The 16869-nt window shown below is 37.8% G+C and overlaps 3 protein-coding genes and 1 pseudogene across 3 annotated transcripts; 3 read left to right on the top strand and 1 right to left on the bottom strand.

The window, feature by feature from the left end:
- The first annotated feature begins 971 nt into the window (after positions 1 to 971).
- Positions 972 to 3719, top strand: LOC135609240 (receptor-like protein EIX2). Its single transcript, XM_065102345.1, has one exon. It carries the CDS (start codon positions 975 to 977, stop codon positions 3639 to 3641), a length of 2667 nt encoding a protein of 888 aa, XP_064958417.1. The 5' UTR covers positions 972 to 974; the 3' UTR covers positions 3642 to 3719.
- Positions 3720 to 4661: 942 nt separating this feature from the next.
- Positions 4662 to 7958, top strand: LOC135611056 (probable phospholipid hydroperoxide glutathione peroxidase; annotated as a pseudogene).
- A 736-nt stretch (positions 7959 to 8694) lies between these two features.
- LOC108952569 (putative disease resistance protein RGA3) lies at positions 8695 to 9931 on the bottom strand. Its single transcript, XM_065101859.1, has 2 exons — positions 9401 to 9931; positions 8695 to 9258 (listed from the first exon to the last, which is right to left on the bottom strand). The coding sequence occupies exons 1-2, from the start codon at positions 9929 to 9931 to the stop codon at positions 8695 to 8697; spliced, it is 1095 nt and encodes a 364-aa protein (XP_064957931.1).
- A 1637-nt stretch (positions 9932 to 11568) lies between these two features.
- Positions 11569 to 14695, top strand: LOC135611057 (receptor-like protein EIX2). The gene has a single exon (XM_065106317.1). It carries the CDS (start codon positions 11613 to 11615, stop codon positions 14388 to 14390), a length of 2778 nt encoding a protein of 925 aa, XP_064962389.1. The 5' UTR covers positions 11569 to 11612; the 3' UTR covers positions 14391 to 14695.
- Positions 14696 to 16869: the final 2174 nt, after the last annotated feature.

A 16869-nucleotide genomic window follows, 5' to 3' on the forward strand; every position in this document is an offset into this window, starting at 1 on the left:
AGGTCTTCCTTCCTCTTGTTCTGCTCAGTTGCATTATCATGTCAATTTCCAGGAGAGTTTCCCAGCGACTGCTGATCGCTGTCTTTTTGGTGACCACAAATCTTGTCTTTCTTTTATTCGTGTTAATAATGGTTGTCTGATAGGTACAAATTTCTCCTATTTAGCAGTTCTCAGGAAATTCTCAAAACCTTCACATTCAAGAAGATGCTGGAGTCTTTAGATGAAAGACTCGTCAAAATCAGAAGTCATAGATGACTGACTTGAGGATAGACAACAATATGAAATGAAGAACAAGTGCATGATATTGGCAGACAGCCTAATTGTTGAAGGTTTCTTGGTCTACTCTTTGAATCCGTCAGTTGAGTAGTTTCAGACTAACGGAGGATGATCCAAACAGGGCATGGTAATAATATTTTGTGTATTGCAAGCTGTCGACCGCAGATTTCTCATGATTAATCTTAAGATAAGCTGCGTATTTTTATTATCTGTAATCTAAGATAATTGTGTTGGTGTGAGATGATCCACTTTGATCATGTATACAATTTTCCTCCCGATTGATGGAATCATGGTTGTGGCAATAATTGTTTTCAGGTGTATGCAAAAAGGCAAATCGACCTGTTCTGTGAAATTTCTTGCCAGTTTCTATGCACTACCGGAGCCAGAAATATGAAAATCTAATTAAATAGCTTAACGAATTAAGCTGCCATTATGGTTGTTTTTCTAGTTTCTAGGACTCATTTTAGACATTACAAGTATATGAGAATGGATTTGCTCAGTAGAACATCATGGACACCTTCTATCATTGTCAACCTAGAAAATGGATTGTTAACTTACTGGCTTGACCTTGACTTAATGCTCATCCACAGAAGAATGGACTAACAGATGACTGGAGGAGAGAGATCTTGTCACTCCTTATTATATATATACAAGTAGATACCTGCATTGTGATGCACCAGCAACCATAACCCCAATCCATGGCTACAGACAATGTCTACGTTCTCTTCTTCTTATTGGCCTTCCTATGCATTCAACTGATAAAACCCAACGTCTGCGACGGAGCTCTAACCTCAGGCTGCATCCCTGCCGAAAGAAGTGCTCTACTTGAGTTCAAACGAGGCCTGAAAGATCCTACCAACAGGCTGTCCTCTTGGGTGGGTGAAGACTGCTGCAAATGGGAGGGTGTGACTTGCAGCAATCATACTGGGCATGTCGTCAAGCTGGACCTCCACAGTCCGCATCCTTTCTCTGACGATACCTTAGGAGGTGAGTTGCGGCCTTCTTTGCTTGGCCTGAAGAACCTAAAGTACCTAGACCTAAGCATGAACAATTTTGGAGGCATTAATATTCCAGAATTCATGGGTTCATTCCATCAACTCCAGTATCTTAACCTCGCCGGTGCTGGATTGGGTGGAGTCCTGCCTCACCAGCTGGGAAATCTCTCCAATCTGCAGCATCTAGACTTATCCAATGACTTGGTTCACGGCACTGAATTTAGCATTGGTGATGCACTCTGGATTTCTCACCTTTCTTCTCTAAAGCATCTCAACCTGGGAAACGTTAAGTTTCAAAATGGTACTCACTGGCTGGAAGCTCTGAACATGCTTCCTTCTATTGTGGAGATATATTTATATTCGTGTGAAATTCCAAGTGTTCCCCTCTCTCTTCCACATGTGAACTTTACATCACTGTCTGTTATTGATTTGGCTTATAATTTCATTAACTCTACGATGCCCTCTTGGTTATCCAACATAAGTGGCCTTGAGCACCTTGATCTCAGTTACAACAACCTTCAGGGTAATATTCCACCGACCTTTGGTAACTTGGCTTCCCTCGAGGAACTTTATTTAGATAACAATCCTCTTCAAGGAGGAATACCCACTTCCTTCAAAAATCTGTGCAAGTTAAAGAATTTAATATTGACAGCCATCAATATCAGCCAAGATTTGTTAGAACTAGATGAAATTTTCTCTGGTTGCATCAAGATGAGCTTAGAGAGCCTGTACTTATACCAAACGAATATTCGTGGGCAGCTGCCTGAATGGTTATTCCAACTCAGGAAGCTTAAAGCACTCTATTTGGGGTCGAATCTGATTTCTGGTTCTATTCCTGTATCACTTGGACAACTAGCATCACTCCAAGAGCTCTCTCTTGCTCAAAATCAGTTGGAGGGTATAATGTCTGAGGCGCATCTTGGAAACCTCACAGAATTGAAGTACGTGAGTATCTCCGACAATCAGATTGGTGGCCATGTACCCAATTTATTGCATTTAAACGACCTTGAGGATTTGGATTTAAGTTCAAACTACTTCGAAGGTCCTCTTCCATATTTTCCTGCTGGATTGGGATTTTTAGATTTGTCAAACAACTCATTCTCAGGAATAATTTCACTTGGCATCATCATGAATATGTCGAACCTCATAGAATTATCATTTTCAAAAAACAATTTGAGTGGCACAATTCCGTTATCTATATGCCAACTGCTGTCCTTGGTGGCTCTTGATCTTTCAAAAAATATGTTGTCAGGAGAGCTCCCCAATTGCTGGAGTAATTCTTCCAGAATTAGAGTTATGGATTTTTCAAGCAACAACATATCTGGAGTTATTCCTGAGTCAATATGTTCCATAGTATCGCTTCAGTCGTTGCACTTGAGCAATAACAGTCTATCCGAAGAGTTGCCTTTGTCCTTGAAAGATTGTACAGAATTAGTCCTTCTTGATGCCGGATACAATGATTTGAAAGGTGAAATTCCAACCTGGATAGGTGAAAGTTTAACCCATCTGAAGTTCCTCAAGCTGCGATCAAATATGTTTACCGGTGATATTCCTCCGAATCTTTCACGATTAAGTGCTCTCCAATTTCTCGACCTTTCGGATAATGAGCTGTCGGGAACTATTCCAAGGAACTTTGGAAATTTTACTGCCATGAAAGTTATTCGAAAGTTTCCAGGTTTTATCTTAGATGTATATGAAGGTGGTTATGAGGAGCAGATGTTTCTAACAACCAAGGGAAACACTCTAGACTATGATTCGTCGCTTTCGCTTATGAATATTTTGGATCTCTCAGACAATAACCTATTTGGAGGAGTACCTGAAGAACTCACAAGTCTTTCTGGCTTATTTAGCTTAAATTTATCTGGAAACCATTTCACAGGAGAAATCACTGAAAATATCAGTAAATTGCAACAATTGGAGTCCCTTGATTTGTCAAGAAATAATTTTTCTGGCACAATTCCTTCTAGCCTCGCTACATTGACTTATTTGGCTTACTTGAACCTGTCATACAACAACTTGTCAGGAGAAATACCTCTTGGCAATCAACTTCAGACCTTCAATGCATCTAGCTATATCGGCAATCCTGATCTTTGTGGGTTTCCTCTGAATCAAAGTTGCAAAGACAATAAAACAGCACAAGGTCAAAGTAATCCAAATGATAGAGATGAGAACGAGATGATTTGGTTCTACACGAGCATGGCACCAGGATTTGTTGTTGGTTTCTGGGCAGTCTGGGGTACATTGATACTTAACAAGAATTGGAACCTTTATTACTTCCGATTTATAGACAACATGTTTGACCAAGTGTATGTGTTCACCATACTCAACATGTCTAGGATCAAAAGACGTTGTTGTTCCCAGCAAGAATGATAAATTCGAACATCAATATTTGCTGTATGAGAGTTCATCTCATTAATATCATATCATCAGCTTGAATAAAATTTAATACTTCTGGACTTGTATACAAGTAAGTCATGCACTCTCAATTTTGATCATTTCTGTCAAGATCTCAGTACCATATAAAGTGTTTTAATTTTGGGGATTGCCAGAAAGCTTGCACCTTTTAATTAGTTTTTCCAAAATAGACATCCCTTTTTTAGTTGTTCAGTTTGGCAGAAATGAAAGGAGGTTAAAACTTTTATGAAGATATAGATAGAATTTATGGTATTATTTTCTTTCCTTTTCTTTTGATGTCCAAATCAGAAGTTAAAAAGATAACTTTTTTTTCTCAGTTTATAGTATCTGCTTTCATCCTCTATTTTCCCAAGTTTATGATATCTACTTTCATCAAATATGCATTTGCATGTCTTGTTCTTCCCAACCATTACGTGCCAAAACTGACACAATTGCTCTCACAAGTTCTACTGCAAAAGATTTGGCCATCTTATTCGATTAATTTGACTCTTAATGAACTTATACATAGGTGTTTTATATCATACATTACTCTTGTTTATGATCTACTCATGTAATGCTCCTCTTGTTTGAGATGCTTGTCTTCATCAATCAAATACAAATTGGTTGCATCATAAGCTCAAGTCCACCAAATGTGCAGCTGCATGATCTTCTTGGATCTCATGCTCAGATCTTTTCAGTTGTTGAGTCTCCCATTAATGGGGGACATTGCTGCTGCAGCTGATGGAATTGGGCCGAAGAGGCTTTCACATGCATGTCAATGTGACAAGGATGATCTGTGCACGCAAGAATGATCCATTTATGGCCACCTTGAAAATTCTTGTGATATGTTATATCCTTTGTTGTTATTGTTGCTATAGCTGAAAAGGTATGGCATAAGAAGACTATTAATATGGTTTTGAGTGTCAACAGTTTGTCTTTTCTTTCATTTTGGTGTTGTTTTGTGAACGATCAGCGCCAATCAAAGGCCAAGTTCAAATGGGGCCCCTCTTTTTGCTGTTTGCATTACCCAATAAATAAAAACCCCAAGAGAAAAGCGTCAATCATACGCAGCACTCAATTACCAATATTCTGTCCCTTTTCTGCCGCTGCTGCTCGTTTTCTCTTCTTCGTCGCTTCTTCGCCTTTTCTAGATCTCCGGATTCGCGCCTGATATGTCTTCCTCCAAGCCCGCCGGATCCATCCATGACTTCACCGTCAAGGTTGGTGGCCCAGGGATTTATGTTTTCTACCATCATCGTGTGCTCCGTTTCCTTGTCTTTTTAGTGTGCTGATGGTGGCTCCTTTCAAAGATCGATTTCTTAGTCTGAGTCGGCTGTTCGATTTGGAGGACTGCTCGAAAGATGGGATTTTGACAAGGGATTGGTTGTTTTTATCGTTGGTTTTGTTTTAATTTGTCATCCGGAGTCGGCACGGAGGTTTATTTTTAAAGATCCACTGCCCTGTAGTTGTGGATTTCTTGTGATTAGGTCTTTCTTTGTGATTGTTCTTGGTTTTAGGGATGGATTGAGTTTACCGTGGTGGTCGATTATTTGGAACATATTTAATCTTTTCTGATTATATGCAACTTGAAGTAGTTTTTGATGGTCATTGGTTTCTTGTTCGGAACGAATTCTTGAAGGAGTGTGGGGGAAGAAAACTTTTTCTCTGCGAGTGTGGGTGGTGATGATTGATGATGATGATCATGTGTTGTATGGATTCCGATGCAGGATGCCAGGGGAAATGATGTGGATCTTAGCATTTACAAAGGGAAGGTCTTGCTGATTGTCAATGTTGCATCTCAATGGTACTGCAGCTCTATTAAGTTTGTTTCTGTTCTTCGAGTTACAGAGTAACATATGTTAGAAGGTTTTGATTGTCTGAGATTGTTGCAATTTCTCAACATTGTTCACTTTCTTAAAATTTAAAATATATTGATAATGTCTCTGTCCTTGTTCTTATCTAAATCTCTTACCTGTGTTAGTGGGCTGACTAACTCAAACTACAAGGAACTGACTCAGCTATATGAGAATTACAAGGACAAAGGTGTGCAATTCTGACCTTAATTGGTTTATTTTGGTTTTTGTAATCAGGACAAATGCCTGTTCTTACCAATTAATACCTTATAATCAGATCTTGTTAAGGAAATATTTCACAACAAACTTTCCAAGAGTACTTAATACTATTCAATAGATGAAAATTGGAGGAATTTATAATCCCGATCCATGTTGTGTCATCATTTTGAATCCATTCCTATTGAATTGGCACTTTCTCCATCACAATAACTGGGCAGAGACTTCTACAATAGCTAGCCTTAGAACTTTTTTTTTTGGCATCTGCTGATACATGAACCAAACAGAAAAAGAATATGCTTTTTTATGTTGATTCCCTAGTTATAAGATAAGCTGAGACCTATTTGGCCAATATTTTCCACATACTTCTTTATTACTAGAGGCTTCAGGAGTCTTGAATCTTGTATTTCAATTTTTTTAAGAGCTGGATTTGTCTCAATTATTATGCAACTTGGACTGTGGTGTCAATTGAAAGACCATGACAAACTAATTAATAGTGCACAAATTATGGCTCAGTGGCTGTAGCTTTTCTTTTATGAGAAGGGATAAAATGGAGCAGCAGTGAGAGCAAGAAAGAAGGATTTAATTGAAATTTTTTAGTGAACAAGTTAATCCTTGGTTGGTGGTGAAAAGACAGTTTCATGGTGAAGTAACAATTTTTGCAAGGATGTGTTTATCTTTGGCTATCATATTTTAGTTTATGTAATTGTTGCAGAATCTTTATTTGCACCATTATTCACATTGCTTGAAGGGATTGCTATTATCACACAGCATCTTAGCATTAAGAGAACATTTTAAGGGTGGCGTTGGACGCCAAATGGAAATCAAATTGATCTTTGTTTATTAATAAAATCATGTGCATTTGTTGTTCTTTAGAAACTTTAATGCTCCTGATTTCATTTGAGACTTTGTAAACCTGGGATTAGCACAAGTCTCTACAATACACCAACAGCTTTTTTGTTACTAGGTTATTTGTAATATTAAGGAACCGATATCTTGTTTCTTTGGCTGAGCTGCATGTTCTTACACTTGTTAAATTCTCTTTCCTGATCCTTTTTTCATCGACTATTTTCTAAATCTTGGATCATAAAACTCAAATAGAGTGAAGATAATTAAAGTGAACTTTATCTTCTAAAACAGGCTTTTGCTTATTATTAAGATGATTCAGATAAATTCTGCAATTCAAAATTGCAGCTTTCGACACCCATAATTGTCCACGAGAAGCATATGAAATAGAATTGAGGGGCATAAATCTGCCTGTTCTCACTATCCATCATGAAGTAATTTTATCTAGAAAGGAGAGCCAAATTTATGCAGTCATGAAATTTTTTGTTCTCGTATTTCTTCTACGATGATTGTTTAAATGGCACAGATTCTGAGATTCTGGCTTTTCCAAGCAACCAATTTGCTGGGCAAGAACCAATGAGGAGATTGTTGAGTTTGCTTGCACTCGATTCAAAGCTGAATATCCGATATTTGACAAGGTAACTTATTGCTTTTTTTATTTTCTCAATTTCTGGGTTTATCCCTTCGATAATCTTCTGTAGGCAAATCTCACAGCTAAACCATTCTTGACCTGTGTTTACCCCAATATAAATTGATTTTTTTTTTTATCATATCATTATGTTTGAGAGAAACCTACTCGGTCGCTTGACTTTCTAGTTGCAATTAATTTTCTTCTATAGGTCGATGTGAATGATCAAAATGCTGCACCCATATACAAGTTCTTGAAGTCGAGCAAAGGTGGCATTTTGGGGGATGGCATCAAGTGGAACTTCACTAAGTTCATGATGGACAAGGATGGTCATGTTGTAGGTCGCTATGCCCCAACCACATCCCTTTTGAGTATCTGAGGTAAACCCAAAGCTCCCTCGCCACATCCCTCTTACCCTTTGTCAAACCGTATTCCATATACTCTGCGGTGCCAACAATATACCATTATCTAACGATTGATCTTAAATAACTTTGCAGAAGGATATCAGGAAGCTTTTGAGGCCTTCATAAATTACATACGCTTGCAGCCTCTGATCTTGCTTGCACACTGCTGTAGTACATATGACTATGACTAAAGTGTCAATTGCTTGAAAGATAATATGTTAATCACAAAAAGTTTAGTCTGATTAGATATCCAACCACGAGAGATTTCAAATACAGAATTGAGGATTTTAGAGGCAAGAGAATGAACATTATAATTTATATATTCATGAAATATGTTGAAAATTAATGATTTTGTCCATCTTGGCTAAATAGAAGATGTTGGTAAAAATAAAGCATATGTTCCAAGATATCAAGTTGTTACCGTAATCAAAATTTGTATAAATTTGAGAGTGCGATGCACAATTAAAATTAGAAATTTAAACTTTAGAATTTGACTCTGTGTTATTATATTTGACATATATGTTACACTCTCAGTTTATCAATGAACCATTCAAATTTAGATCAGGATGGATGCCCTTCAATTATAATCGTAATCGTAATTGGGTCTATCTAATCCCTTTAAATAGATGTAGTTCTGATTAACTTCTTATTTTCGGCTACTATTCGAGGTGCATGCAATAAAAGGCTTTCACAAGCTTCTAAAGGTCAATTACCCTCAAACCTCTTTTTTCGTTCTTGAATTCCGTAACTATAATTACAAGGTGTCATTATCACCGTTAATAAATAGATTTTATAGGATCGACGCTTTGTTGCACAGGGGCATATCATTAACGTTAATTCATAAAAATAATTTAGAATTACGAGAGAGACATATGATTTGACCTTAAAATTAAGATCTTATACAAAAGTTTTATCTAGAAATCCAGATTTGGCCAACTCTTTTTCAAATTAAAACTTTATATGTAAAAAGATATATGAAAAAGAAATCAAATTTACAGGAATATTAACAATGCTACGATATATATATATATATATATATATATATATATATATATATATATATATATATTTTATAGCATGGCTTAAGATATTGTGACAAGTATTTGGTAGCTTAAGCTGACAGCATCCGAAATGTATCCATCCACACCGGTGAATTCCCATGCCGCACTCTGTAAAATAGCACTCCATTTGCTTCTGTCAGTTTCTCTGGACAGTCTATACCCCAAAGCTATAGCCGCCAAGGGCAAGCCTCTGCATTTGTTGACGACATACATCTTGTAGGGATCAACATCAACCATTGCATTCCGATCTCGGGCCAATGCATATTGACAAACCAAACACCAGCATTCATCATTCGATAGTCCCTCCAAACGGTAAGGGGGTGAGGTTGCCATGAAGTTAGCATCTTCTTCGATTCTGGTGGTCACTATTATTTTACTTCCTTGAGCACCGGAGTACAAGAAGTTTTTTATCCTCTCCCAGTCCTGTGGGCTCACATGCCAAACATCATCCAGAACAAGCAGGTATCTCCTCCCACTCAGCTTCTTTCCAAGTTCTTTCTGAAGATTGTCAAGGCTGACAAAGTCACACCGAAAACCATCGATGGATTCAATGATGGTCTTCGTAATGCTCGTTGTATCAAAATCCTGAGACACATAAGCCCATAGTCTAAGCTAAAAATGGTTCTTCACAGACTCATCATTGCAGACTAGTTGAGAAAGGGAGAGTCGTCTTCCCGATACCAGGCATCCCGAAGAAAGGAATCACTGTGATGCTACGGTCAGTCACCTCAGCCAATGGCAGCAACATATTTTTTATCTTTCGCATATCACTCTCACGACCGAGAACCAGGGAAGGAGTTAGCGAGGTGGTCTGATAACTCTGCTGCCTCAGGGGTGCACTGCGCTGAGTCAATTCAGATAAGGGGCATCTCCTTGCTATGGAATCTAGTCTGTGTTCTCTGTCCTTTACCCTGATGCATATTTCTCGATTGAACAGTTCGCGCTTAGGGTTTATGGGGGCCAAGAAATTGCGCACGGATGCATATTTGATCAGCTGACAGCCTTGGCGTTCGGTTGCCACCTCGTCCAAGATATCATTTGCATCATATGCAGCCTGGCTGAACTCATTCAGCAAATGCTTCACCACGTTCCTAATCTGTTGCCTCTCCTGTGCATCATTCAGTACAGCTTGAATCATGGCGACGGAGCTCTGCAGCTTTTTTAGCTCAGCATCAAGGCCGTAGACTGTTTGCAGTTCCTGCCACAGTTGAACCAAATTGGAAGCCAATAGTGGTATGACACCCGAGTGAAGCTCCATTGAGGAACGTTTGTGAGAAGCTTCTGAAAAAGGAAAAGATACAAGATAACTGAGAAGAAAGATTTAGGGGTTTTTGTTAGAACTGTTGTATGACAGCCGACAGAATTCTGGACTTGATGGTAGCTGAGCAATCACACACTGTGAAGGTGTGGTTAGAACTGCTTTGCCATTAAGATGGAGTTTTGGAACCTAACATGGTGCCTCTCCTTGAATCTTTATCATACAAGGGAGTGTTTAGAGTTTCACGATGTTGGTACGAAGGGTTAACTGGTCTATCAACTTTATTAAATTTAAATTATTGATCAAAATATTTAAATAAAAATTATATTAGTACATCCATTAACTTCTGTAAGTCTATCTTAGTCTTGTCTAATTCCGATGTGAGATTAATAGGGATATTATAAGCTCCCGCGCTTAAGTCTTAGATGATCATGTTTTTCTTCGTTTTAGTTAGCAAGTTCTTTGAAGATAAAAGGAAACAGAAAATTGAGTTTGATAGCGTTTTAGAATGCAGGGACTCGAGAAAAGAGGAATGGTGGCAACAGATTCTGATCACAACCTAAGATTCAGAGATGATGCAACCTTGCTGTTGCCATAGTAGATGAGCAACTAGCTTTTGTTTGCAATCGTCAGTCTTCCTTGGTCTTTCTATTGAAAAGTATAAGGAAGCAACTTGGCTCTGTTGGCTGGAATTTAAAGTCTTCCTTCCTATTGTTCTGCTCAGTTGCATTATCATGTCAATTTCCACGAGAGTTTCCCAGCGACTGCTGATCGCTGTCTTTTTGGTGCCCACAAATCTTGTCTTTCTCTTATTCATATTAATAATGGTTGTCTAATAGCTACAAATTTCTCCTATTTAGCAGTTCTCAGGAAATTCTCAGAACCTTCACATTCAAGAAGACGCTGGAGTCTTCAGATGAAAGCTATTCCAACTTTGGGACTCGTCAAAATCAGCCGTCATAGTTGACTGACTTGAGGATAGACAACAATATGAAATGAAGAACAAGTGCATGATATTGACAGATAGCCTAATAGTTGAAGGTTTCTTGGTCTACTCTTTGAATCCGTCAGTTGGATAGTTTCAGACTAATGGAGGATGATCCAAACAGGCCATGATAAGATTTTGTGTATTGCAAGCTGTCGACCGCAGATTTCTCATGATTAATCTTAAGATAAGCTGCGTATTTTTATTATGTGTAATATAAGATAATTGTGTTGGTGCGAGATGATCCACCGTGATCATGTATACAATTTTCCTCCCAATTGATGGAATCGTGGTTGTGGTAATAATTGTTTTCAGGTGTATGAAAAAAGATAAATCGACCTGTTCTGTGAAATTTCTTGCCAGTTTCTATGCACTACCGGTGCTAGAAATATGAAAATCTAATTAAATAGCTTAATGAATTAAGCTGCCATTATGGTTGTTTTTCTTGTTTCTAGGACTCATTTTAGACATTACAAGTATATGAGAATGGATTTGCTCAGTAGAACATCTTGGACACCTTCTATCATTGTCGACCTAGAAAATGGATTGTTGACTTACAGGCTTGACCTTGACTTATTTCTCATCCACACAGAAGAATGGACTGACAGATGAATTGTGGAGAGACGTCTTCTCACAACATATTGTATACAAGTAGATACCTGCGTTATGATGCACCAGCAACCACAACCCTAGTCCATGGCCACAGACAATGTCTATATTCCCTTCTTCTTATCGGCCTTCATATGCATTCAACTGATAGAACCCAACATCTGCGACGGAGCTCTAACCTCAGGCTGCATCCCTGCCGAAAGAAGTGCTCTACTTGAGTTCAAACGAGGCCTGAAAGATCCTACCAACAGGCTGTCCTCTTGGGTGGGTGAAGACTGCTGCAAATGGAAGGGTGTGACTTGCAGCAATCATACTGGGCATGTCGTCAAGCTGGATCTCCACAATCCGCATCCTTTCTCTGATTTTGGTGACGAGCCACACAACAACTGGATCTTAGGAGGTGAGTTGAGGCCTTCTTTACTTGGTCTGAAGCACCTAAAGTACCTGGACCTAAGCACCAACGATTTTGGAGGCATTAATATTCCAGAATTCATGGGGTCATTCCATCAACTCCAATATCTCAACCTCTCCAGAGCTGGATTGGGTGGACTCCTGCCTCACCAGCTGGGAAATCTCTCCAATCTGCAGTATCTAGACTTGTCCAATGATTTGGTTCCCAATTCTTTTTCTGTGGTTAAGTTCAATGAATTTAGCATCGGTGATGCACTCTGGATTTCTCACCTTTCTTCTCTAAAGCATCTCAACCTGAACAGTGTTAACTTTCAAAATGGTACTCACTGGATGGAAGCTCTGAACATGCTTCCTTCTATCGTGGAGATATACTTATCTGAATGTGCAATTGGACGTGTTCCCCTCTCTCTTCCACATGTGAACTTTACATCACTGTCTGTTCTTGATTTGTCAGAAAATTTCATTAACTCTACGATGCCCTCTTGGTTATCCAACATAAGTGGCCTTGAGCACCTTGATCTCAATGGGAATTTCCTTCAGGGTAATATTCCACCGACCTTTGGTAACTTGGCTTCCCTCAAGGAACTTAATTTAGCTTACAATTCTCTTCAAGGAGGAATACCAACTTCCTTCAAAAATTTGTGCAAGCTACAAAATTTAATACTGCCAGGCATCAATATCAACCAAGATTTGTTAGAACTTGATGAAATTTTTTCTGGTTGCATCAAGATGAGCCTAGAGATTCTGGACTTATCCTACACGAATATTAGTGGGCAGCTGCCTGAATGGTTATTCCAACTCAGGAAGCTTAAATCGCTCCAGTTATCGCAGAATCTGATTTCTGGTCCCATTCCTGTATCACTTGGACAACTAGCATCATCACTCCAGGAGCTCTCTCTTGAACAAAATCAGTTGAATGAAACTATACCAGAAAGTATGGGGTGGCTATCTCAGCTAGTTTCGTTGGAACTTGAGCTTAACTTTTTGGAGGGTGTCATGTCTGAGGCACATTTTGCAAACCTCACAAAATTGAAACACTTATATTTGTGGTCCAACTCCTTGACTCTGAAGGTCAAGACTGATTGGCTTCCTCCTTTCCAGCTTGAATCCCTTCGGATAGGCTCTTGCAAACTGGGTCCTGAGTTCCCTACATGGCTCCAATCGCAAATAAATATTTCAGAAATTGATATGCCTAATGCTGGTATTATTGATGCTATGCCAAATTGGTTTTGGGGCTTAATTTCCACAGCAGAGTATGTGATTATCTCAGGCAATCAGATCAGTGGCCACGTACCCAATATATTGCATTTAAACAACCTCAGCTGGTTGGATTTAAGTTCAAACTACTTCGAGGGTCCCCTTCCATATTTTCCTCCTAGATTGGAATTATTAGATCTGTCAAACAATTCATTTTCAGGAACAATTTCACTTGCCATCATCATGAATATGCCTAACCTCCTATATTTATCGCTTTCCGAAAACAATTTAAGCGGTGAAATTCCCTTCTCTGTATGCCAATTAAGAGCCTTGGAGGCTCTTGATCTTTCAAAAAATATGTTGTCAGGAGAGCTCCTCAATTGCTGGAATAATTCTTCTAGAATTGACGTTATGGATTTTTCAAGCAACAATATATCTGGAGTTATTCCTGAGTCAATATGTTCCGTATCAACACTTCGATCGTTGCATTTGAGCAATAATAGTCTATCTGGAGAGTTGCCTTTGTCCTTGAAAGATTGCAAGGAATTACTCCTTCTTGATGCCGGACACAATGGTTTGAAAGGTGAAATTCCAACCTGGATAGGTGAAAGTTTAACTCATCTAGAGTTCCTCAAACTGCGATCAAATATGTTGGCCGGAGATATTCCTCCAAATCTTTCACGATTAAGTGCTCTTCAAATGCTCGACCTAGCCAATAATGAGCTGTCAGGAAATATTCCAAGGAGCTTTGGAAATTTTACTGCCATGAAAGTTATTGGAAGGTTTCCAAGTTTGATCGCATATTCAATTGACGGTAGTTATAAGGAACAGATGCTAGTAACAACTAAAGGAAACACTCTATACTATGATAAGTTACTTTCGCTTATGAATATCTTTGACCTATCAGATAATAACCTATCTGGAGGAGTACCTGAAGAACTAACAAATCTTTCTGGCTTGTTTAGCTTAAATTTATCTGGAAACCATTTCACAGGAGAAATCACTGAAAATATCAGTAAATTACAACAGTTGGAGTCTCTTGACTTGTCGAGGAACAACTTTTCTGGTACAATTCCTTCTAACCTCGTTGCCCTGACTTCTTTGGCTTTCTTGAACCTCTCATACAACAACTTGTCAGGGGAAATTCCATGTGGTAATCAACTTTTAACCTTCAATGATCCATCTATCTATATTGGCAATCCTGGTCTTTGTGGGCTTCCTCTGAATCAAAGTTGCAATGTCAGTGAGACAGCATGAGATCAAAGTAATCCAGATGATAGAGATGAGAATGAGATGATATGGTTCTACACGAGCATGGCACCAGGATTTGTTGTTGGTTTTTGGGCAATTTGGGGTGCATTGCTATTTAACAAGAATTGGAATATTTACTATTTTAGATTTATAGACAACTTGACAAAGTTTATGTGTTCACCATACTAAACCTATCTAGGATCAAAAGACATTGTTGTTCCTAGCAAAAATAATAAATTTGAGCATTAATACGAGAGTTCGTCTCATGAACATAATATCATTATCTTGAATAAAATTTCTTCTTCTGAATACTTGTACACAAGTAAGTCATGCAATCTCAATTTCAACCATTTCTATCAAGATCTCAGTATCATGTGAAGTGATTTAATTTTGGGCATTGCCAGAAAGCTTCCAACTTTTAATTAGTTTTTCCAAAATAGTTATCTTTTTTTAAGTTGTTCAGTTTGGCAGAAATGAAAGGAGGCTAAAACTTACACGAAGATATGGATGGCATTTATGGTTTTCTTTTTCTTTCCTTCTCATTTGGGGTTGAAAACAGAAGTTCAAAAGATTCCCCTTTTTTTCTCGGCATTCATCCTCTATTTTCCCAAGTTTATAGTACCTACTTTTATCAAATGCATTTGCTTGTCTTGTTCTTCCCAACCATTACACGTCAAGACTGATACAATTGATATCACAAGTTCTACTGCAAAAGATTTGGCCACCCTTATTCGATTAATTTGACTCTTATTGAACTTATGCACAGGTGTTTTTGTCATACATCACTCTTATTTATATTTATGTAAATCCAGTGTTAGTATATCTGGAATCAGGTATATTAATTTTGTAAGCTATCATTTTGTAAAGTGCTAGTGTATATGTAAAGTGCCGGAATTTTGAAAGCTAAAATTCTAAATTATTATCAAAATATTTAAATTAAAATTATAATGGTACATCTATAAAACCCTTACAAGTCTTTCTTTGTCTTGTCAACTTTCGGCATGAAATTAATCAGGATATTATAAGTTCCTCACTTATAACTTAACTTTCCGTATCAAGGTCTAACGTAGCCCATATCTAATTCTAATATGATGCATGTGAAACATTGCTCAATGGTAGCTTTGTACCACGATGAATCCTCTGAATCCATCTACCTATAATTATTTCCTACTCGAGCCCTTTTATTATGCCACAATTTTAGGTTGGTTTTGATATCATTTATCGATTTATGCATATCATCCTTTCATAGGAGTCATATTTTCTTTATATCATTTTAATTTTATCGAATATTTCTAAGATATGTTGAATCTTAACAAAAATGTCAAACAATCAAGAGTTCTTAATATCCCATTAGTCTCATATCATAAGTAAATAAAACTAAGATAAATTTATAGGAGTTTAATGAACATATTATTATTAACTTTACTTTAAACACTTTAACCATTCGTTTGAATTTCTCTATATGCATGATCTGACTTATCAACATGAGATTATCATGTTTTTTTACATTTCATGAGTTAAGTTAGTAAGTTCTTCATGATTAAAAAAAACAGAAAATTGAGTTTAACAGAGTTCTAGAGTGTATGGACATGAGAAAAGAGGAATGGTGGCAACAGATTCTGATCACAACCTACGATTCAGAGATGATGCAACCTTGCCGTCGCATTAGTAGATGAGCAACTTGCTTTTGTTTGCAATCGTCAGTCTTCCTTGATCTTTCAATTGAAAAGTATTAGGAAGCAACTTGGCTCTGTTAAAGTGTCCCTTCTTCTTGTTCTGCTTAGTTGCATTATCATGTCAATTTCCAGGAGAGTTTCCCAGCAACTACTGACAGCTGTCTTTTTGGTGGCCACAAATCTCGTCTTTCTCTTATTCGTATTAATTATGGTTGTCTGACAGCTACTAATTTCTCCTATTTAGCAGTTCCCAGGAAATTCTCAGAACCTTCACATTCAAGAAGATGCTCCAGTCATTTAAAACTCTTGTTAGGGTTCTTGAAGAGTTTTCTTTAGATGAAAGCTATTCCAACTTTGGGACCATCAAGATCAGGCATCATGGTTGACTGACTTGAGGATAGACAACAATATGAAATGAGGAGCAAATACATGATATTGACAGATAACCTAATAGTTGAAGGTTTCTTGGTCTACGCTCTTATCCCATTTAATGTTTATTGGAAGTAGAGATCCAACTGATGGATTGAAACATGTCTTTGATAGCTCTCTATGCACTCTTCTCACAACCCACAAGATTGTGGTAGTTGGTTTTCTTATAAGGTGTATGTACTGATACAATTGGTATTTGGAATCTTTATATGGTGAGGGAGGTTTTGTGTATTTGAATGTGTCAGTTGAATAGTTTCAGACTAATGGAGGATGATCCAAACAGGGCATGATAAGATTTTGTGTATTGCAAGCTGTGGACCGCAGATTTCTCATGATTAATCTTAAGATAAGCTGCGTATTTTTATTATATGTAATCTAAG

The sequence above is a fragment of the Musa acuminata genome, chromosome BXJ2-4 (assembly GCF_036884655.1).
Source record: "Musa acuminata AAA Group cultivar baxijiao chromosome BXJ2-4, Cavendish_Baxijiao_AAA, whole genome shotgun sequence".
Classification (NCBI taxonomy): Eukaryota; Viridiplantae; Streptophyta; class Magnoliopsida; order Zingiberales; family Musaceae; genus Musa; species Musa acuminata.